Consider the following 23,249-nt stretch of genomic DNA (forward strand, 5'->3'; position numbering starts at 1 on the left):
CCGAAATCTGAACTACCCGTCATTAATACAGAGAGGTCAAATACATATATTTGGCTACATCTAGGGGCACGAGCTTTGGAGACACGCTAGCTGCAGATTGATCACTGGTTTGCCGGTTGTTAGCTGAGAGACTTTAACCTATCCTAAATATGTTTCCTCATTTGAAGAAGGAAAATGATAATCCATGCCTTGTTGGATTGCTGTGAGGAATAAATGAGATTTGGTGAAATACCTGCCGGATATATGGCAATAAATGCCCGATGAATATAAACTCATTTCCTGGAGGTCAACCAGATTAGTAGGGATTAGGACAGCATACATCATATTCGAACTATTTGCTGTTTAAAAGAGATTTTAGGCTAGGCTTGGTAGCTCACATCTGTAATCCCAGCACTTTGGGAGGCAGAGGAGGGTGGATCATTTGAGCCCAGGAATTCGAGATCAGCCTGGGCAATTTGACGAAACCTAGTCTCTACAAAAAATACAAAAATTAGTCAGGTGTGGTGACGTGCACCTGTAGTCTTAGCTAACTGGGAGGCTGAGGTGGAAGGGTGGCTTGAGCACGGGAGGTCGAGGCTGCAGTGAGACTAGGTCATTGCCACCGCACACCAGCCTGAGCGAGAGAGAGATCCTGTCTCAATAAAATGAAATAAAATAGCTTTCACACGATTTCAACTGATCTTTATAGCATGCTTGTGCCCTGGAGTTAGTTATTTCTGAGAAGAAAACTGAGGGCCACCAGATTACGTGGCTTGTTCACGGATTCTGTTCCCCTACGCCTTTCGAGTTTGTGAGTTCGGGCTTCACAATTTTTCTGAATCCAGGTGAATTTTCGGAAGCCCACGCGCTTTCGAACTTTATTAATTCATTCATTCCCAAGCCAGGCTCGCCTGATCACACCTTGAGTGGTGGCGCTTTGCTCGCGATCTTCGTGACAGCACTGCAGGTGTAGGTAGTGCCGCGGGGAGAACCCCACAGGAATTCCCGAGTATTGCGCATGCGTGCTGTCTAGAAGGCGCTTGAACTCGGAGGCTTCCGTAGCGGGAGGGCGAAAGATGGCGGCGGCAGTACTGGATCAGCTGGGTAAGGATTTCTTAGTGCTTAACTGGCAGAGGGGAGTCCGCATGGAATCTGAGTTGACGGCTTGTGTTCATGTTGCAGGTGCGTTGTGGATACAGAACCTGAGGAGCCGGGGGAAGCTGGCCTTGGGGTAAGTCTCTCGCTTCGGAGTTTCAGAAGGGCCCAAGGCCTCTTCAGTATTCTGCCAGTTGGTAACTGAGCGCCTTTGTGCCTGCTTTAGGCTCTGGGGCTACTGAGGCGAACGAGACAGCCTGAGTCTCTGCTTTGTTACCCTGTTTTTCGCCACCTTATTGCATAAGCCCTGCAGGGATCAGGGGTACCCATTACCTAAGGGCCATTGTAAATGCGTTTTCTGAACGTGTACTGTGATCTTTCCGGACAAGGTTAGACTATTCCATCTCCATATGGAAGCGTCCAGCTTTTCTAGTTATCCCTCTGGTTACTTGCTTGCGTGGACTGGGACTGTGTTGTGGACAGCCGTGGTTTACATCGTACCTGACATTGTGTTTAGCGCTTTATATGCCTTAACTCGTTCTCATAACATTCTACGAGTAGGTACTGCTATACCCATTTCTCAGACAAGGAAATTGAAGCCCCCAAGCGTAACATAACTTGCCTACTGCCACTCAGTTGAAGGAACTTTTGAAGCTTTATACTGTACTCTCTAGATCATTCTGTAGCCTTGGGACAAAAGCATTCTTTAAATGTTAGGGTAAGTAGTCGCTGTTGCTCCCCAAAAATTAATTTTAAAAAAATCAGTATTTGAAAATTGATAATCTGATTGTAAATTTTCTGTTCTGTGCATTTGTTAGCATTTATTTTGGTTTAGTTCATAGGCTTTGGAGACGGATGAGTTATATATGAATCCACTTTTTAACTTATTTTGGAAAAGTTACTTATTTATTTATTCATTTTTGCCCATCTCCCCTCCCGCCACGTTATTTACTCTTTATAAGCTTCAGTTATCACTTATATGATATGAGAGTAATATTAGTAACTATCTCTTAGGTTTTAAAAAAGTTTAAAATTTTTATTTACTTATTTTTTGAGATGAGGTCTTACTAAGTTGCCCAGGCTGATCTCAAACTTAAGGACTGAAACGATCCTCTTGCTTCAGCCTCCTGAAGTGCTGGGATTATAGGCACATGCCATGCATGTAGCTCTAATAGATTTTTAAAATGAGGTTTAAACAAGATAATGCATATGAAGTATTTAGTATATTTATGGCATATGATAATCCCACTCTGAATTCCAGTAGCCACTAATGTTTCTATTATTTTAAATTATTACTGAGTTCTGAATTATATTTAACTCTTTTCTAGGTTCTTGAGTCCTAGGGGGATAAAGAGGTGGGCTAAAGAAGAAAATAGGAAGCACTAGCTCTTAGGATTTGTCTATATGCTTCCTAGATAATCTTCTATCACTCTGCCCCCAACCATGCTGATTTACTTACTTTTTCTGAATATACTGTGCACTTATATGCTTCTTGGCTTTTCCTCCTATGCCATCACATCTTGTCCATAGCAGCAGTCCTACCCATTATTCAAACCTCTGTTCAGATGTTTCCCCTTCAGGAAGTTTTCTTAAGTCTCTCTAAAACGGAAAGAAATTAGTTTTTCCTTCCTTTTAGCATGCGTGCCTTCTATAATGTCTTCATGTATTTGTGTGTATGCCCTTTACTAGCTTGTGTATCTTGGAGAGGTAGGGGCATTTATTTGTTGTTGTAGCTCCAGCATAAGGTCTTACACAAGTTAAATGTTTTGATATTGAGTTGAATTGTCTTGCACCAACTTATATTAAGAAGCTCTGAGCAAGAAACTTAAGCTGTTTGCCTTTAGTCTTCCTCTATGTCTTGATAAAAGAGTGTTGGATTTTGCTAGATAATCTCTAAGGCTATTTGCAGTTCTGAAATTACTACATAATTTTGTGAATCCTTATTTTGGATTTTCTGGTGGGGAAAATGACCATAAGAAAACTAAGTAGAAAGGTATAAATAATGTTCTTGATAACCTTGTAAAATCTTAGTGTATAATCTAATTCAATGATTAGAAACTTTTTTTCCCTTTTTTTAGGAGACAAGGTCTTGCTCTGTGCCCAGACTGAAGTACAGTGCTATGATTATAGCTCACTGCAGCCTCAAACTCCTGGGCTCCCACCTGAGCTTCCTGAGTAGCTGAACTGCAGATGCATGCTACCACACCTGGCTAATTTTTTAATTTTTTCCTAGAGACAGAGATCTTGCTATGTTGATCAGGCTGGTCTCTAACTCCTAGGCTCAAGTGATCCTCCTGCCCTGGCCTCCTAAAGTGATAGAATTACAGGCATGAGCTGCCTGGCCAGTGATGGGAAACTTAATTGTATATAGGCCCCAGACTAGAAATGAATAAACTAAGGGAAGTTGTCTATGTAAAATGAGAGAGTGGAGGGCCTATGGCAGTCAGTAGAGTGTATTCCTCATCTTAAAACATTCAATTGGGTTAAGAAAAGTGCTGCTGACCAAATAAAACATTTCTACAGAATATATATAATCTTCTTTTAAAATTTCTTTTTTCGTTTTTCAAAGACAGCATCTTGCTGTGTCACCCAGGCTGGAGTACGGTGTCATGATCATAGCTCACTGCAGCCTTGATTCAACCTATCCTGCCACCTCAGCCTCCAAGTAGCTGGGATCACAGGCGTGTACCATTACACCTATTTTTTTTAGTTTTGGTAAAGATGAAGTCCTGTTACATTACCCAGGCTGGTCTGGAACTCCTGGGCTCAAGTAATCTCCTACCTCAGTCTCCCAAAGTGCTGGGATTACTCTGCAGGCTATATTTGTTAGCTGACTGACAGTTTTCAGTTTTTGAATTCCATGTCTCCTATTTTACTGATGCATGCATTTGAGAAGTTTTGTGACTTACTGAAGGTTACATAGTTAAATGTCAAAGTGAGGATCTAAACAAAATATTTTCTGGGACTACAGGTGCACGCTGCCACACCTGGCTAATTTTTGTATTTTTAGTAGAGATGGAGTTTCACCATGTTGGCCAAGCTGGTTTCAAACTCCTGGGCTCAAGTAATCTGCCCACCTCGGCCTCCCAAAGTGCTGGGATTACAGGTGTGAACCACTATGCCCAGCCAAAAAATAACTTTTTTAAGAGATAGAGTCTCACTGTGTTGTGCAGGCTGGACTCGAACTCTTGGGCTCAAGTGATCCTCCCACCTCAGGCTTCCAAGTCTCTGGGATTATAGATGTGAACCATCATGGCTGGCTGTACCACCCTTTAAACTGGGCATATCCTCTTCAGCTTTCCTCAGTTTCCAACCATGTGTAAAATTTTGGCCTATTTACACTCAGTCCTCTTACCTTACCTGTCTCTGTATTCTTTCATTCGTTCTACAAATATGTATTTAGTACATATTTGAGCATCTGAGCAAACAGCATTCTGTACAGATAGAACAGTAAGTGCAACAGCTCCAAGAAACCATAGCTGGTGTTGTCAGGAACAATGAGGGAAAAGAGAGGGATAGTGATAGGAGATGAGGTCAGAGAGGAAGGAGGAGTCATCAGTCATATAGAGCCTTATTATTTATTGTATACTTTGGCTTTTATTCTGAATGAGATGGGAAACTATTGTAAGGTTTTGAGTGTAGGGGTAATATGGTCTTACTGATGTTTATGAGTTGTTCTTTCTGGCTGCTGTGTTGAGAGTAGACTGGGATGGGGGTGGGGAGGAATGATGGAAGCAGAGACCATTGGATATTTCAGGTGTGAGATCATGGTAGCTTGGATTAGGGAGGCCAGGAGGGTAAGTGAATAGTTAGATTCTGGCAGTATGTTAACCACAGATGACAGATTTTGTTGATGAATTGATATGAGGTATGAGAAAGAAGGGTGACACCAAAGTTTATGAGCTGAGCAACTGGAAGGGTTACCATTTACTGAGCTAGAAAGACTTCCAGAAGGGCAGGTTTGGGGAGTATATTAGTAGCCCAGTTTTGGGTTTGTTAAATCTGAGCTGTCCAATAAGCATCCAGGTGGAGATATGAGTAGGCAGTTGGGTATATGAGTTTAGAGTTCAGGGAATGGCTGTAAATTTGGGAGTCATCAATGCATGGATAATGTTTAAAGCTGCAAAGCTGGTTGACTTCACCAAGGGAATGAGTGTAGATAGAAAGAGTCTGAGGATTGATTACTGCATGAGGCAGCCAACATTTACAGACCAGGGAGGAAGACAAGGAAACAACAAAGGAGACTGTGTGGGTGTGGCCAGAGAGGGGAGAAGAAAACCCCAAGTGTCCTGGAACCCAATTAAAGAAAGTGTCTCAAGGAAGAGCAAGTGGCCAGAGATACTTAGGTCACTCTCAGATAAGGATTGATAATTAGAATTAGAATTAGAATTTGTCTGTATTTTCTATTTTAAGGTTGCTTCATTTTGTTTTAATTGATTCCAGCAATTGGCCAGGAGAAAGCACATAGGAACTTTTGATTTAATATTCTGTACTTCTAAATTAAGTAACCCATTTGGAATAATACTTTAATTTAATTTGATTATAGTAGTTTGGTGTTTGCTTGATAATTCAGTTTATGAATTGTTTGAGTTCTGAAAGTATTAAGAATTCAGAAAGCTTTGGCACTATTAATTCATCGTGTGTTTATGAAGCATCATATTTAATTCACCAAATGTGCATTGAAGATTTGAAGAGCGCATACTGTGCTAGGCGGGTACAGCAGGTATGGGCCTAATTCAAGAAATCTTTCAGATTGGTTTGTAGTCAAGGAGTTCATGTTTCTGTCATGCTGTCAGTGACGAGGTTAGAGATAGAATTAAAGTTAGGAGGGACCCTATAGATGATATAGTCCAATTCCTCTTTTCACAAAGAAACCAAAGTCCAAAGAGGTGGCAAACATAGTGTACCCTACTCACGGATTACAACTACATAGAAACACAAACGTTTATGATTATAAACTTGAGAAGAAAGTTTGAAATTGTATATATAAAGCTTACAGTTCACAGGACTTATTTGGAGGGTAGGGACAGGAGAGATTAACTGTTAAAGGGCCTAATTATATTTTATTTTTATAAAATAAATTTTTTTAATACCCTTAAAAAAATGGACTAAGTGGCTCACGCTTGGAATCCTAGCACTTTGGGAAGCTGAGGCGGGCAGATCACATGAGGTCAGGAGTTTGAGACTAGCTTGGCTAACACGGTGAAACCCCATCTCTACTAAAAATACAAAAATTAGCTGGATGTGGTGGCCTGTAATCCCTGTAATCCCAGCTATTTTGGAGGCTGAGGTGGAAGAATTGCTTGAACCCAGGAGGCGGAGGTTGCAGTGAGCCGAGATCGTGCCATTGCACTCCAGCCTGGGTGACAAAAGCGAAATTCTGTCTCAAAAAACAAAACAAAACCCCCCAAAAACCCAGAGGCAAGGTCTTGCTGTGTTGCCTAGGCTGATCTTGAATTCCTGGCCTCAAACGATCCTACTATCATGGCCTCCCAAAGTGTTGGCATTGCAGGCGTGAGCCACCATACTTGGTCAAAGGACCTAATTTAAAAATAACACTAGCCATCAGTGTTTATCATGGGCTAGACATCGTATGATGCACTATATTAATTATTAATTAAGAATTAAGTAGTTATTATCCTCCTCATTCCATAAGTAATAATACCTAAAATTTATTGAGCCCTTTGTCAGGTTAAGTATTTTACTTGCATTTGAGCTTGTTTAGAAGGCTATGAGGTAATTACTATTATTCTATTTACTGATGGGAATACTGAGACCCAGAAAGTTTTTTGACTTCCCCAAGGCCATTCACCTAGTAAATTAGAGTTAGGATTTAGACCCAGGTCTGCTTGACTCTATAGCCTCAGCTCTCATCACCTGGCTTACAATTTCATTAGGAAAATACGCCTGCATACATCATGTATCCTAATTTTGTGCTTTTCAGTTAAGACATTGGAACCTAAATGTGGATGGCAAAGGTACAGATTTTGTTAGGTATTTTGATGGCACTAATCTTGATATTAGGATATGAGGTAGTGAACTTGAGGTAAAAATGATACACTAGAAGAATAGATTTGTTTGAGTCTTTTGTCTAAATTGCTTGAAGACTAAAAACAAAGGCTTTGTTTGCCAGGTAAATCATCCAAGTTGCATATTTGTATGAGAATATGCCAATATACAACCACTTTGAGCATGTAAGTCTGAGTTAAATGTTTACTCAGTATCCACATACCAGACATTGTTCTTAGTGCTGGAATACAAAGAATGTCAGACTTGTCCTTTAAATGCTCAACATCTGTACACTTGGTACAAGAACTCATTCTGTTATAGCAACTTATGATAGTACAGTAATCCAAGTCATTGCTGTATGGCTAGCAAGAACAAAGTATTAAGACAATGAGAGAATCAATATCAGAGAAGGGATCAGGTGATATTTCATAATGAAGTGATATTTGAGCTAGAACTTAAAACAGGATAAGCAGTTCATTCAGGAGATAATAAGGCAGGAGAAAACAATTTGAGTAAAGGCTTGTTCAGGGAAGAAGGAACATCTCTATGGCTAGGCCATAAGGGCAGGTTGGGTCTAGATTATGAAAGGCCTTCTATGTCTTGCTAAAGAGTTTGGACTCTGTATTGTGGGCAGTTGGGAAATACCAAAGTTTGCTGTGTCAACTTTTTATTTGGATATACCTAGACATATACAAAAGTAGACAATATGGTGAACCTCCATGTATCTGTCACCCAACTTCAACATTTACTACTTATGGCCAATCTTATCTGTAACCTCTACTCTCCCTCATCATATTTTCAAACACTCTCCCTCAGGTTCAAGTGACTTTCCTGCCTCAGCCTCCTGAGTAGCTGGGATTACAGACATGTGCCACCACGCCCAGCTAATTTTGTATTTTTAGTAGAGATTTCTCCATGTTGGTCAGGCTGGTCTCAAACTCCCGACATCAGGTTATCTGCCCGACCCAGTAACATTCATTTTAATTTACTGCTACAGGGTTTGCTCACTATCCCATCCACTGTTATTTATTGACTATATATTCTAATTAGATTGGAGAAGAGGTAAAGCATTTGAGAACTATTTCAGGGGAGGCATCTGTAAGACTTGGTAACTAGCTCTGGCAGGATGAAAATGATTGGGAAGTTCAAGATAAACTCTAACACACCATTCAAGAATTATTTTATTTAATGATATAGGGAAGTAGCAGATGCTGGGGAAGTAGCAGAAGATGGGAACGGTAGAATGACTAGTTGTACATTATTAAAGCAGATGAATTGTTGGGGAAGAGGTCAAGGAATAATGAATTTGGGATTTTCATCATCAACTCTCAGTCCATTAGTTTAGCGTTTAAAGACAACCACTCTAGCCTCAATGACCTTTCCGATATTTTCCGATACCTAACAAATTCTGACTCAGTCACACCTCTCCCCTTACTTCTCAACTTTGTACCTCTGCGTAGATGATATATTTGTTGTTGCCCCATTCCTCTGACGATTAGTATATTAGTCCATTTCACACTGCTATAAAGATACTACCTGAGGCTGAGTAACTCATAAACAAAAGAGATTTCATCGACTCATAGTTCTGCATGGCTGGGGATTCCTCAGGAGACTTACAATCATGGCGGAGGCGAAGGGGAAGCAGCACCTTTTTCACAAGGCAACAGGAGAGAGAGACAACGTAGGGAAACTCCCGCTTTTAAACCATTCAGATCTCTTGAGAACTCCCTCACTATTATGAGAACAGCATGGGGGAGACTTCCTCAATGATCCAGTGACCTCCCACCAGGTCCCTCCCTCAACAAGTATAGATTACAATTGAAGATGAAATTTGCAGGGCACATGGAGCCAAACCATGTCAATTAGGATGTTGTTCAAGATTCACCTGAAGTCACCTCTGAAATCCTCTGCTGTTTCCTGTACCTTAGTTATGTGGGTTTATATTGTCTTTTAATTGTTTTGTGTATTTGTCTTAGTTACTCAACAAAGTTGGGCAATCTTACGGGTCAGATCAGAGAGCTATTATGTCTTCTCTAAATCTTTGTTAGGAGTGGTTGACTTAAGAAGACAGTATTATTGGCCAGTCAGGGCAAGAAATCTTGAGTTAATATCTATTAACTGTTTGACTTATGTGTGTTTACTTTGTCTCTTGTTATCCTCCAATAAACTGGCTCTTTGTGGTGTTTAAAAGTAGTCTCTATTAATGAGTTCCTCTAGAATATTTCCACTTGTGATCCTTAAATTGTTTTCATCAAAATGGAGCTGATAATGGTTCAGAAGATATGTAAACTCTACAAAAAGGTTGTGTCTATTGTTTTATAGGCTTCTTTCATTTCACAGTGTTTTACCTCAATCATATATCCACACAAGTGCTGCTCTTGACATTTCTCGAAAATGGGAGAAGAAGAATAAAATTGTTTATCCACCACAACTGCCTGGAGAGCCTCGGAGACCAGCAGTAAGTTTGTGGGCAGAACTAATCTCTTAATTCTGGTAGTGCTCTTACTCTTAAAGTGATTAGTAATGATTTATTATTCTGTGTTAAAAAGATAAAAATTATATAACAGTTGGCTCTAATTGACATAGAAGATGCAATAGATTTATCTCTTCGATAGTTGTAAAAGATTGTAATTCTTTACTTAATTGTTTGTCTTTACTTAACCTCCTGGATAGGGACCTTAACTCTAAAACTAAGCTAAGAGTTTAAGACATACTGATTTTTGACTCTGAGTGGCTTGCTCATGAGTTCTTAATGATGGAGCATGTGGAGTTGGCAAGAATGACTTACTATTGACCAGTGTTTAAATTATGTATATGATTTGCTAGTGCTATATATTTGAGTATAGACACACTGTTTTTTTTTTTTTTTCTTTTTGCGATTTGAAGTTAATCTTTGGGTTCCTACTGGAGATTTATCTTTATCTGCACAGAATAAACAAATAGCATTTCAACTTCTGTGTTTTGTCAGGCCATCACAACTTGAAAGATTTGTCAGTCTAGGCTATTAAGTTTGACCTCATTTTGTTTATTTATTTTGTTTTTATTATTATTATTATTATTTTGAGACAGAGTCTTGCTCTGTCACCCAGGATGGAGTGTAGTGGCGTGATCTTGGCTCACTGCAACCTCCACCTCCCAAGTTCAAGTGATTTTCCTGTCTCAGCCTCCTGAGTAGCTGGGATTACAGACGCCCACCATGCCACCCAACTAATTTTTCTATTTTTAGTAGAGACAGGGTTTTGCCATGTTGGCCTGCTGGTCTCCATTTTCTAATTAACCAAAATTTACTAAATGAAATGTTACATAATTGCACAAATACCGTAAATAAAAAATTTCCTGTAACTAATGAACTTTTTTTGCTTCTTACCTGAGCTCTTTGAAATCAGGTATTAATTGAAAATTATAATAGTATTTGTCAAGTCCAGAACCTAACAGCACAATTATGTTGTGTGGTCCTAATATTTTTAGATATTAAGAAAATGTACTTTAGGATATACTCCAAGTGGCAAAATTCATAGTTGATAGTATGTCATCTGCTTAACTCTAGCAAATGATGAACACTATCAATCCAGTAATTTGTGTGTTGTATTTAATAAACTATTTTGATTAACTTTTTTGTATTATTTATTTTTCTATACAAGTGCCTGTGGGAAGACATTTGATTTAATTTTATATAGGTATTTTGGAAAACCTTAATTTCTCTATTTTGCACAAATTTTATTTCAGTAATCCTTTGGGGGACAGATTGTGATATTTGGGAAATACTGAACATTTTCTGACTTCAAATAGTATTTAGTAAATTAATATTGGTTCGTCAGTTGTACCTGTTATGGCTGGGAAGGCTAATATCCTTCATAAATATCTAACTTAACTGGAAATAATTTATTCACTGACCATATAGTTCATAATACTGTGCTATAATGTACAATGTCTCCCAGACTTTACAATGTGCTAGCTACAGCCATTATTAAAATTAGTTTTATCTCTAGCTGAAAAGAAGGCCAGATGATATCTACCATTCGACCTAATTGTGATCTTCTGCATTAGAATATATAGTCAATAAATAACAGTGGATGGGATAGTGAACAAACCCTGTAGCAGTAAATTAAAATGAATGTTACTGGGCTGGGCAGATAACCTGATGTTGGGAGTTTGAGACCAGCCTGACCAACATGGAGAATCCCCATCTCTATTACAAATACAAAATTAGCTGGGCATGGTAGCACATGCCTGTAATCCCAGCTACTCGGGAGGCTGAGGCAGGAAAGTCCTTTGAACCTGGGAGGCAGAGGTTGTGGTGAGCGGAGATTATGCCATTGCACCCCAGCCTGGGCAACAAGAGCAAAACTCTGTCTCAAAAATAAAAAAAATAAAAAATAAAAAAAAGAATGTTACCAATTTAGAGTTGTTTTAGGCTACTCCTAATATTCTTAAGACTAACTTCCTAGTTTAGCTAGCACCAATTTCCAAAGAATATAGATTCTTATGTAGATTTTATCTTATGTGGGGCTTCATGTAAAGAAAATGAGCCAGAGAGAAATTAAAGGGCTTTCTTTATGATAGTTACACCTTGTTAATTCGGGTTTGAGTTTACTTTTGCAATGTCTTTGAAAAAAGCTATGTTAAATAAATGAAAAGTGTAATAAGACTATGTCAGAACTCTTTGAGCTACCATTTCTTATTTTTCCTCTTTTTCTTCACTCTCCCAACAACCATTTCTATATAAGACATATTTCTAATTTATGGATTAATCAGCATATTGGTAATAATACATTAATGTGAATCTGAATCTCATAAAACTCTTGTAAGAATTTTTTTTTTTTTTTTTTGAGACAGAGTCTAGCTCTGTTGCCCAGGCTGGAATAGCATGATCTTGCTTCACTGCAGCCTCCACCTCTGGGCTCCAGTAATTCTTGTGCCTCACCTTCCCGAGTAGCTGGGATTACAGGTGTATGCCACCACACCTGGCTAATTTTTGTATATTTAGTAGAGATGGGGTTTCTCTATGTGCCCAGGATGGTCTGCAATTCCTAGCATCAAGTGATCCACCCACCTTGGCCTACCAAAGTCCTGGGATTATAGGCGTGAGCCATTGCACCTGGCCTAGAACATTTTTTTTTTTTTTTTTTTGAGACAGGATCTCACTCTGTTGCCCAGGCTAGAGTGCAGTTGTGCAGTCATGGCTTACTATAGCCTTGACCTCCTGGGCTCAAGAGATCTTCCCACCTCAGCCTCCCAAGTAGCTGGGACTGCAGGTACGTGATACCATGCCCAGCTAATTTTTATATTTTTAGTAGAGATGAGTTTTTGTCACGTTGCCCAGGCTGGTCTCAAACTTCTGGGCTCAAATGATCTGCCTGCCTTGGCTGGCCTTCCAAAGTGCTGGGATTACAGGCATGAGCCACAGCACCTGGCCAGAACTTTTATTAGGTAACACTTTTTCCTCATTCGAATTATTATATGCATTTAAAAATAAATTGATTTATTCAAAAGTTATTGATTTAGACATTTCATAATTTACACATACATTTACTTCATTTGAATAACTATTTTATGTATCCTATCCTCACTGTATCTAATTTACTGTATAGGTCAGTTAATGGCAGAGATATATAACTAGGCCTTCTGACTTCTAACTTTGTTACTTTATCTATTTGCCTGATACTTATGTACTGAGGCTTTGTCTAGTTTATCTTTAGAAAGTGCCCTTAGACATTTCACCTGCCCAAAGTAAATGCTGAGGTTTGTTTTTAGTTTTAGAAGAGGATGATTGAGTAACTTTCACCTTTCTTGTAAACACTTCATTCCATTTTGCCATCCTCTGGTCAGGAGTATAATTTTTTATATTTATAAAATTTGAGGGTAATCATACAAAATTAAGGCTTAAAGATATCCTGCCACAAGAATGCACAAATTAAAGGGTCTCTTCTATGTGAAAGATTTCATCGAGTGGATTAATTTTTGCAGATTATTATTATCAGTCATGACAGTTCTTTCCTCTGCCTTGCTCCCCGGGACTTACTGCTGAAAATGTAATTAGGCTATTGCTACAGTTTCAGGCTGTCTGCTTCTTTTACAACTGAAAAGAACTCTGCCACATATTAAAAGATGACCGCTTGAGAAAACTCTGCTCTTTCTGAGACAGAGGTTGAAAATTTCCAGCAGGAGTCAAGAGTGTTAGAAAGTTTTGTATTTTTAGTAGAGACGGATTTTAGTAGAAGTGGGTTTAGAAAGTTTTGAAACCTCCTTGCTATAGTTTCCCATAACACATGTTTTCTGATTTTTTTTGAAGTGGCAGTATGGTATAGTAGTGGGAAGAAAGTGGGTTTTAGAGTCAATAGGGGAACTTTTGAAAGTAGATGTGCTAGACATTGTATCAAGTATATCATCCTTCTCTGTTCTTTAAATTCCAACTTTGTCTCTTGCAAACCTGTGGTCTTAGACAAGTCACTTGATTTCTCTGATTTTTGGTTTGTATATAAAATATTTCCCTTCTCAACTCATAGAGTTAGACTAAATGAAATAGTGAATGTGAAAAGTGCTTTTTGAACTATACATTATAATTAAACAGGACATATGTACCCCTTTAGGAGATAATAAAAGCTAATACTTGCTGAGAAGTTACCATGTGCCAGGCACTATAAACTAATTTCTTGAAATAGGTTATTTTATTTCCTTCTAATTATTGTTTTAAGAGGTAGATACCATTATCTTTCTTTTACAGAAGAGGTTAACTAGCTTGCTCAAGATTATGTAGCTAGTCTATGGCAGAGTTAGGACTGAAATCCAGGCAGTCTGATTTTAGAACCTGTTCTTGACCGAACACCTAGAATATTGCCTTTTCACATGAAAACACTTATTTTGTCCATTTTGCCATTTTTCTCCTCATTAATGAACTTTTTTTTTCTTGTACTTTTTCTTTAGTTCTTTTAATCAGCTAAATTGTTTCAAGATATTTTCATTTAAATCTTTTAGTATTTCTCTGGACAAAAATGTTGCGGGTGTTGACACAAACCAGCCATTGTACAGTTTCTGTTTCTCCCTTAGTAATCTTTTAACATAGTGAGACTTGGGAAAAATACAACTTTGTGTAGGGGAAAATAATCTTTAAATTCTTAGTAATATTTCTATTTCTTGTGACAGCATTTTCTTTAGGCCTAGAAAGTGAAAACTTTAATTTTTAACAGTATATGTTACTGTCATTTTGCGATAAACCTGCTAAAATTTTTTTTCTGTTCTTTGTTTTCCTATTTGTAAGGAAATCTACCACTGTCGAAGACAAATAAAATACAGCAAAGATAAGATGTGGTATTTGGCAAAATTGGTAAGCTACAGTGACTATTACCATATGATAATTTATGAAAGAAGCTATGAATTCCCCTCCCCACACCTCACCCCAGGCTTTGAAAAATAAAAAAGATTTATGAGGAATATGATACACTTGGTAGGTAATCAAAAGAATGATTGTTCAGAGATGTATGATTTTCCTTGATTTTCACCTTTTTCTGAGAAACTAAATCATATTGGATAGATAGATACTAAAACAAAGGCATCAGGAGTTTGGCTATAACCAGAGAATCTAGGGAACCTGCTTATTTATCTGTAAACTTGATTCAACCTATTTTTAAAATGTTGCTTTTAAGTTTTTTTCCCTAGGAAATGAAATTTATAGATGAGGAAAGACAAAAGCAGCAAATATACATGTAATACATTTATCCTATAGGAGAAGGAGATGCCTTTAATGCCTAGTCTAGTTGTTACCAACCTGTGGTCTTTCTCTGTCATGTTTGTTGACTTTTAATGTTATTGAAACTATTACAGTCTAAGTTTTATGGCTAAAATGTTTGTTTCATTTTGACTTACAGAGAATAGTGTCTTCTCTCAAGCTTTTCTTCTCTTTGGGTTCAGTTCAGTGTTTTTACAAGTTATTCAAATTATGTAAGGCGGTCATGGAAAACATTGACTTTGTAAACTGATTTATTTTCTTTTGTCTCCCACCTTTTAATTCTAGATACGAGGAATGTCTATTGACCAGGCTTTGGCTCAGTTGGAATTCAGTGACAAAAAAGGGGCCAAAATAATTAAAGAGGTAAACTTATAAGATTGGGTGTGGTAGGGAATGGGGAACTGGGGAATGCAGCTGACTTGCAGTTATTAGTAAGCTTAGCCTAAATCATGAATTCCCTGAATTTTCTGTTGTAAATACATACTTTATATCATACAGATTTAGGGTGCTCAGTTTATTAAATGTTCATATACCTTAGGAATGTTTTGTGCTTTAGACATTTATTTCCTGAGATGCTTTTATTTCCACCAGATATTTATCTATTTTTTACTCTTTATGATGTGATAAATCTTATTTTTAATGATTTGGGGCTTGGTGCATATATATGTATACATATATGTATGCATTTGTGTGTATATATGTATGTTTGTGTATGTATATTACTTGTTTATTTCTTTATTTCTTTGAGCAAGGCTGAACTTCAAGGTATATTTTTTAGAAGATTTTTTTTTCCCCGTAAAGGAGAGTTTTTATAACTAAATGATTTTGTAACTAAATGGAAAGAGCCCTGGACTGGAACTCAAGAGACTTGCACTCTAGTCCTTTCTCTGATATTTTTCTTTTGACCGTGGGCAAGACAAGTAACCAGTTTCTATTTTTCTGACCTAAACTATGTGGGATTGGATTAGATGATCCCTAAAGCTCCTTCCAACTCTAAATGTAGCTAATTCACTAGATACAAATGTGCTATGGTAATTGTGATGACTCATTGTAGGAACATGAATATTCTTTTTTTATTACATATATATTTTTATTTTTTAATATTCTTGTTTCAAAAAACTGTATTGATTATTGTTCCTTACCGTCTATGGATATCAGCATTATTTTCTATATTTTCAGTTAATTCTCACCTAAAGTCAGTTCTAACCTTTCAGTTTAATAGTAATAGTTAAATAGTTGAGATTGATAGATTCAGACTTCTAAAAGGTTCCTTTGTAATGCTGTGGTTTTACTATATTTAATTCAATTCAGAATGCATTTACAGGTATTTGTTGTATACCCAGCCTTGTACTACATTCTTTATCTTTTAAGGAGTAAAAGATCTGGTTTCTGTTACTTCTGACAATTGTCCTATTTTTACAAAAATGTGTTCTGGAGAAAGTTAATTCAAAATACTTATGGAGAGTAAATCTGATAATTAACCTCTCCAAGGAAATTACTATATTAGGTGTGATTTTCTCTACTTGTCTGATGTTAATGGTTACTTTGCATCCAAAGTTTAAGAATTTTTATTTTATTCTAGTTTTTAATTAGATTTTTGTTTTTTAGAGGCAGGGTCTCACTCCATTGCCCAGGGCTACAGTACAGTGGCACGATCACAGATCACTACAGCTTTAAATTCCTGAGCTCAAGGGATCTTCCTCCTTCAGTTTCCCAAATAGCTGGAACTGCAGGTGTGCACCACCACGTCCAGCAATTATTTTTTACTTTTGTAGAGATGAGCTGGTCTTGAACTCCTGGCCTCAAGCATTTCTCCTGCCTCAGCCTCCCAAACTGCTGGGATTATAGACATGAGCCACCATGCCTGGCTAAGACTTTTCAGTAAGATTAAGCTATTGAGTTTCATGAACTTTTTGTTTGTTTTTTAAGCTAGGGTCTCTGTTGCCCAGGCTGGAGTGCAGTGGTGCAATCTTGGCTCACTGCAACCTCCACCTCCTGGGTTCAAGTGGTCCTCCAGCCTCAGCCTTCCAAGTAGCTGAGATTAGAAGTATGTGCCACTACGCCTGGCTGATTTTTGTATTTTTAGTAGAGGCAGGGTTTTGACATGTTGACCAGGGTGGTCTCAAACTCCTGGCATCATGTGATCTGCCCATCTTGGCCTCCCAAAGTGCTGGGATCACGGAGGTATGAGCCACCGCATCTGGCCTTGGGAACTTTTTGACAAGTTTCCGATTCAAAGTCATAATGTTCCTTATCAAGGGTATTGCTTACAAGTGGTGCTATCTCTTCTTAGAGCTTACACATGTCATTTAAAACTTAGTAGGTTGGGCTGTGTTCTATGCATTTACTTTTTTTTTTTTTTTTTGCATTTACAATTCTTGGTCTGAGGAAAGAAAGCTCCCTTCTCCTTTGTACTCGTATCATTTGACATGCTCTTTTTAAAATTGACTATGGAAGCATGTGATTAGCAATCATAGTACAGAGATAATGAGAGATGAGAAACATAATTCCATCTTACTTTAGGGTTAGCCATATAAGTGCTTTTCTTTTTCTTATTTAAGGTTCTCTTAGAAGCACAAGATATGGCAGTGAGAGACCACAATGTGGAATTCAGGTCCAATTTATACATAGGTAAGATTTTTAGTATTCTTAGCATTAGAAAATGTCTTCCAATAGTAATGCCATATTTTAAATCTAACAACATTCTTTAATGTCTAACTCCTCAGGGCTTGGTTTGTCAGTGAAAATTGCTAGAAATGGCTTATTCTTCAGCTGTATGCATTTCAATTTTAATTAGTTATACATGACAATAACTGTACTGTTTTACCTGTTCTGTAATGAGATTGAGATTATAAAGCTAATTGCTAATAATTACTAAATAATAGATACCAAGACTGGTACATAGAGTGGTCCTTTAATTGTAATATAACAAATAGTATAACATGTTTTTAAAGTTTTCAACCAGAAGGAGGTAAATAAAGGATCACAGGTGCATTTTAAAAATCTTTACTTATAATGTGCCAAGCCAGTGCCTAATCCATAAAGGTGTCCTGTAATTTAACCTTCCAGTTATCAAAATGGAAGATCTGTTGAACTATAAAAGCCAAGGGGCCTTGGAAGGCTCAGATGACCCAGATGTGTTTGTTTCACTTTGTTATTACATCCTGAAGCATTGGCTCTGCTTTTTCATGGTTGTTCCACATCAAATTAAATTAATATAAGTTAAAATGCTTTGGGAAGCATGATGTGCTGTACAAACGTAGGGAATCTTTTTGCTGCAGACCTTCACATAGTTCTTTTCCGAGAAGGAGATAAATGTTTATTAGAAAGCTCTCTTGCCCCTTCCCAACACCATGGGAAAGTGGAGCAGTGGTTGGAGTTACTGTTTTCTTCTCACTACAGCAGCAATTACTCCTAACCTCAGCAGTTTTACAATCGAACGAAGATGTTGATGTTGAAGCAACATTTTCTCAAACTGCCGTACCTACATATAAGCATTATTTTACTTAAAGCTGTTTTAAATTCAAGATATGGGGAGGCCGGGCGCAGTGGCTTATGCCTGTAACCCCAGCACTTTGGGAGGCTGAGGCTGGCAGATCATCTGAGGTTGGGAGTTTGAGACCAGCCTGACCAACATGGAGAAACCCTATCTCTACTAAAAATACAAAATTAGCCGGGCACGATGGCACATGCCTGTAATCCCAGCTACTCCAGAGACTGAGGCAGGAGAATTGCTTGAACTCGGGAGAGGCAGAGGTTGTGGTGAGTTGAGACTGCCATTATACTCCATCCTGGGCAACAGGAGTGAAACTCCATCAGAAAAGAAAAAGAGAAAAGAAAAGAAAAGATGTGGGGAACAGCTGCTCTCCAGTTGGGGGAGAAAGGGCTGAATCATTACAAGGGGAACTAGTTGTATTTTACAATTTTTCAATATTTAGAGTAAAAAAACATTTAAATTCTACTTTTTCACATAGCGTCTCTGCTGGTTATGTTAAAATGTCAATTCAGCTCACCTGGAATTGATGCTGGCCACCACACCTCCTTCTGAAATTCAGATTAGTTGATTTTCAATTGAAATACCTTGTTTTAAAGCTGAATCTTGTATAATTTTATTCTGATACATGCAGAGATGCAGAGGGAAATTAAAACGACAACTCAGAAGATGCAAGGCCATAGTAGTTAAACATAAGCATTTTCTTTTTCTTTCTTTCTTTTTTTTTTTTGAGATGGAGTCTCGCTTTATCACCCAGGCTGGAGTGCAGTGGCGCGATCTTGGCTCACTGCAACCTCTGCCTCCTGGATTCAAGAGATTCTCCTGCCTCAGCCTCCTGAGTAGCTGGGACTACAGGCACTTGCCACCCATGCCTGGCAAATTTTTTTTTTTTTTTCTGAGACAGAGTCTCACTCTGTCGCCTAGGCTGGAGTGCAGTGGCGTGATCTTGGTTCACTGCAGCCTCTACCTCCCTGGTTAAAGTAATTCCCCTGCCTCAGCCTCCTGAGTAGTTGGGATTACAGGCACAGGCCACCAGGCCCAGCTGATTTTTTTGTATGTTGGTAGAGATGGGGTTTCATCATGTTAGCCAATCTGGTTTTCAACTCCTGACCTCAGACAATCCACCTGCCTCGGCCTCCCAAAGTACTGGAATTACAGGCGTGAGCCACCGTGCCCAGCCAGTCATAAGCATTTTCTTTTGGGAACATTATGAATAAATAATACTGGGGAGGGCTTAGAATCATTGGAAGGGATGAGGAGCAAGACCATTTGCTTAAAACCTCTTAGTGATTTTTCCTGCTCTGTGACTCTGAATATCGTATCAGATTTAATTGATTTTATGCAGTTTCACAGGAGTATGAGATTCTTAGCTGATAGACTTTGTAGTGAACTTCAGATCCAAATGAAATATGATTTGTCTTTAAACCTTTTTAAATAACTATCTTTAAATCCTTTTCAATAATTATAGTAAAGAGAGATAGGATAAAGAGCTTAATCCTTTTGTTCCAAATGAAGGAGCAGGGTCCACTGTTGCCATTAAGCAAAAATATGCTTAACCAATCCTACATAAATGGCCCTTTATTTTATCTTATTTTACTTTTAGATATGATGAATTGCTCTGTCACCTAGGCTGGAGTGCAGTGGTGTGATCACAGCTCACTGCAGCTTTGAATTCCTGGTCTCAAGTCATCCTCCTGCCTCAGCCTCCTGAGTAGTTGGGACTACAGGCACATGCTGGCATACCTAGCTAATTAAAAATTTTTTTTTATAGAAACAGAGGTCTCATTTAGATGCCTATGCTGGTCTTGAACTCCTGGCTTGAAGCAATCCTCTTGCCTCAGCCTCCCAAAGTGTTGGGCTTACAGGGATGAGCTACATCGCCTAACCCTTTAATCCAGAGTTCTTATGCACATTTTTGCTGAAAAATCTCTGCCCTACCTATACTCTCTTTTCATCTACTTCTGTGTTGATCACTTTTCTTAAGTAAGGTTAGCAAGTTTGAATTTATGATTTAAAAAATTTTTATTTACTAAGTATTTGAATGCCTAATTCCATAACCAAAAGAGATGAGTATCCTCAGGAAGAGTATGATGTATCAGACATTTTATCCTGTATTTGCCAAGCTTCTTCAGTAAGAATTATCTTGAGGTTGTTATTTAAAATATAGATTCCCAGGCCTTGGCACAGACCCACTGGATTTGAAACCCCAGTGGAGAGGCCTGGGAAGCTGTTTATTTAATAAATACACTGTTGATTCTTACCCATAAAATATGGGAAACTGATTTATCTTATTGTGTTCTTGGAAAAGGCCTAGACATTTCATTCCATAGACTTCTCTTAGAGTTTTGAAAGACTAGTTACTTATTGGATACTATTTTAGTTCAGCAATGGTTCTTTCAGTACCTCGAAATAAGAATAGGCATTTTAAAGAAGTGCTTTTTCGATAGCTTGTATTCTCATTATATGGTAATTCTTTCAAATGCCTGTCATTGGTCTAAAGCTAATACCTGGTATTACATGACCACGGATTTAGAAAGTTCATTTCCTTTTTAAACTTATGATGACTAATGATGCTGTGAATAGGCCTTGACAAGTGGACATGGACCAATAAAATGTCACTGCCTAGTGATTCATGGCATCTAAAGTGAATCACTTTAGGGAAAGCGATCGTCTGACTTTGTAGATCAGTCTTATTGGCTAAGAGTGATGAAGGTGGGAGGGGAGGGCTTCCTTTTTTTTTTTTTTCTGAGACAAAGTCTTGCTATGTTGCCAGGCTGGAGTGCAGTGGCACGATCTTGGCTCACTGCAACTTCCAACTCCCTGGTTCAAACAATTATCCTGCCTCAGCCTCCTGAGTAACTGAGATTACAGGCATGTGCCACCATGCCCAGCTAACTTTTGTATTTTTAGTAGAGATGGGGTTTCACCATGTTGGCCAGGATAGTCTCAATCTCCTGACCTTGTGATCTGCTCGCCTTGGCCTCCTAAAGTGCTGGGATTACAGGCGTGAGCCCGTGCCTGGCCAAGGGAGGGCTTCTGATGTTACAATTTCAAGATTTGTATTTACCTAAATACTACTAATAGGAAATATTTGCTATGTGTATATATACACACTTATTTATTTATTTTGAGATGGAGTCTTACTCTGCACCCAGGCTGGAGTACAGTGGTGCGATCTCAGCTCGCTGCAACCTCTGCGCCTCTGGGTTCAAGCAATTTTTGTGCCTCAGCCTCCTGAATAGCTGAGGCTACCAGCATGTGTCACCATGCCCAGCTAATTTTTATTTTTTTAGTAGAGATTGGGTTTCACTATGTTGGCCAGGCTGGTCTCCAACTCCTGACCTCAGGTGATCCACCTGCCTTGGCTTCCCAAAATGCTGGGATTACAGGCATGAGCCACTGCACCTGGCCTGAAAATATGCAGTATTTTAAGTTCATTACACCTGTTAGGCATTATCTGTAGAAAAACACAGCTTTTTCTCATTTTTGAGATAACTTAATGTATTCTTTCATTCAAAAAGTATTTGAGTACTTTCTGTTTGCATACTGTCCACATTAAATAGGTTGTATCTTTTGTGTCATTTTAAAACATTTAGCACTTGTAGTTCTTTGACAATAGTATTTCTTTGGAAGAATATATACATTGTTCTTCTGAATTATAATAATACCATATATACCATTAATATTATATGTACTTGAAAAACTTTGAAACTTATTTCAGAATTTGAGCAGATTTACCAGAGATCTCTGTATTGAAAAAATGATATTAATTACCAGGTGATGTATTTCAAGATCATTTCTTTTTCTATGGATCGTGAACTTTTGGGGCAATACAAAAAGAGTACAGTTTGGTTGAGGAGGTGACTTTTACAGGTGAAGCACAGATGCTTATAAAGACAGCATATGATTTGAGACCAAAAAGGGTAATACAGACAAATGGTATTGTTGGAGTAGAAAAGAAAAGGTCAATTTGGGTTAGAATAGTTATAGAGACTTTCTAGAAAAAGATTGGCATTTGAAGATAGGCTTTTGGGAATCTGGAAGCATGTCCAGGAGAAGAGCAGATTTTTAAAGCAGGGTAGCCATACATGCAAATGCACATAGGTTGGAATAAGCAATAATAGTATAATAGTGTGGTACAATGAGGAAAACAGTGTGAAGGAAGTAGGAGTTTGTCCTAGAGTAGATAAAATGGGAAGGGTAGATTGGGCCTATATTCCAGAGAACTGAACATGGCAGGCTGTGCATTTGGTTCAAACTATGTCAAAGAGGTTTGGGTAAGAGATTGTGTTTTAAAACTACTAATGGTAAGCAGTAGTTTTGAAATTGTGCTCTGTGGAGTGTCTAGGAGTGGGACAGTTGATACCTTGGTCACCACTATATCCTTGGAGCCCAGGATAGAGCCTGCTACCCAGTAGGAACTCAGAAATGTTTGTTGAGTGACTGGCATAGTTTTGGGTCTTTCTTGGCCTGTTTCGGTGAGCTCAGGTAATCTCAGAATCCAGTCAAGGAAAGGACAGAAATTGCTCAGCTGATCAGGCTTGTTGATAATACTCACTTCCTGTAATTCTCTTTTTCTTCCTTGTCTAGCTGAGTCCACCTCAGGGCGAGGCCAGTGCCTGAAACGCATCCGCTACCATGGCAGAGGTTACTATGGGATCATGGAGAAGGTTTATTGCCATTATTTTGTGAAGTTGGTGGAAGGTCCCCCACCTCCACCTGAGCCACCAAAGACGGCAGTTGACCATGCCAAAGAGTATATTCAGCATCTTCGCAGCCGGACCATCGTTCACACTCTGTGATGGGGAGATTCAGACTCCACAGTGTATATATTTTGCCATTTATTTTCTAAAAATAAAAATTGAAGACAAATGCTTTTTAAGATTTGTCACTGAATTATTGAAACAGTATATAACTGCTAGTATGAATGTTTATAAGGCTTTGCCC

At 38.3% G+C, this 23,249-nt stretch overlaps 1 protein-coding gene across 2 annotated transcripts; it reads left to right on the forward strand.

Moving 5' to 3' along the window:
* Positions 1 to 1,023: 1,023 nt before the first annotated feature.
* On the forward strand, positions 1,024 to 23,184 carry MRPL22 (mitochondrial ribosomal protein L22). Of its 2 annotated transcripts, none has more exons than XM_012449937.2 (7): positions 1,024 to 1,083; positions 1,162 to 1,210; positions 9,406 to 9,541; positions 14,342 to 14,407; positions 15,095 to 15,172; positions 17,371 to 17,440; positions 22,893 to 23,184. In XM_012449937.2, exons 1-7 carry the CDS (start codon positions 1,056 to 1,058, stop codon positions 23,102 to 23,104), a joined length of 639 nt encoding a protein of 212 aa, XP_012305360.1. In that variant the 5' UTR covers positions 1,024 to 1,055; the 3' UTR covers positions 23,105 to 23,184. The 2 variants fall into 2 exon arrangements, with proteins under 2 accessions (XP_012305360.1, XP_012312296.1); XM_012456873.2 differs by having other exon boundaries at positions 9,424 to 9,541.
* The last annotated feature ends 65 nt before the right edge of the window (positions 23,185 to 23,249 follow it).

Source organism: Aotus nancymaae, unplaced genomic scaffold (assembly GCF_030222135.1).
Source record: "Aotus nancymaae isolate 86718 unplaced genomic scaffold, 86718_ANA_hifiasm-v0.15.2.pri h1tg000064l_1, whole genome shotgun sequence".
Classification (NCBI taxonomy): Eukaryota; Metazoa; Chordata; class Mammalia; order Primates; family Aotidae; genus Aotus; species Aotus nancymaae.

Coding starts and splice junctions, on each gene's coding strand:
- MRPL22 (XM_012449937.2), top strand. CDS start 1,056: ATGGCGGCGGCAGTACTGGATCAGCTGG. Junction 1,084..1,161: donor GGCAGTACTGGATCAGCTGG/GTAAGGATTTCT, acceptor TTCATGTTGCAG/GTGCGTTGTGGATACAGAAC. Junction 14,408..15,094: donor TGTGGTATTTGGCAAAATTG/GTAAGCTACAGT, acceptor TTTTAATTCTAG/ATACGAGGAATGTCTATTGA.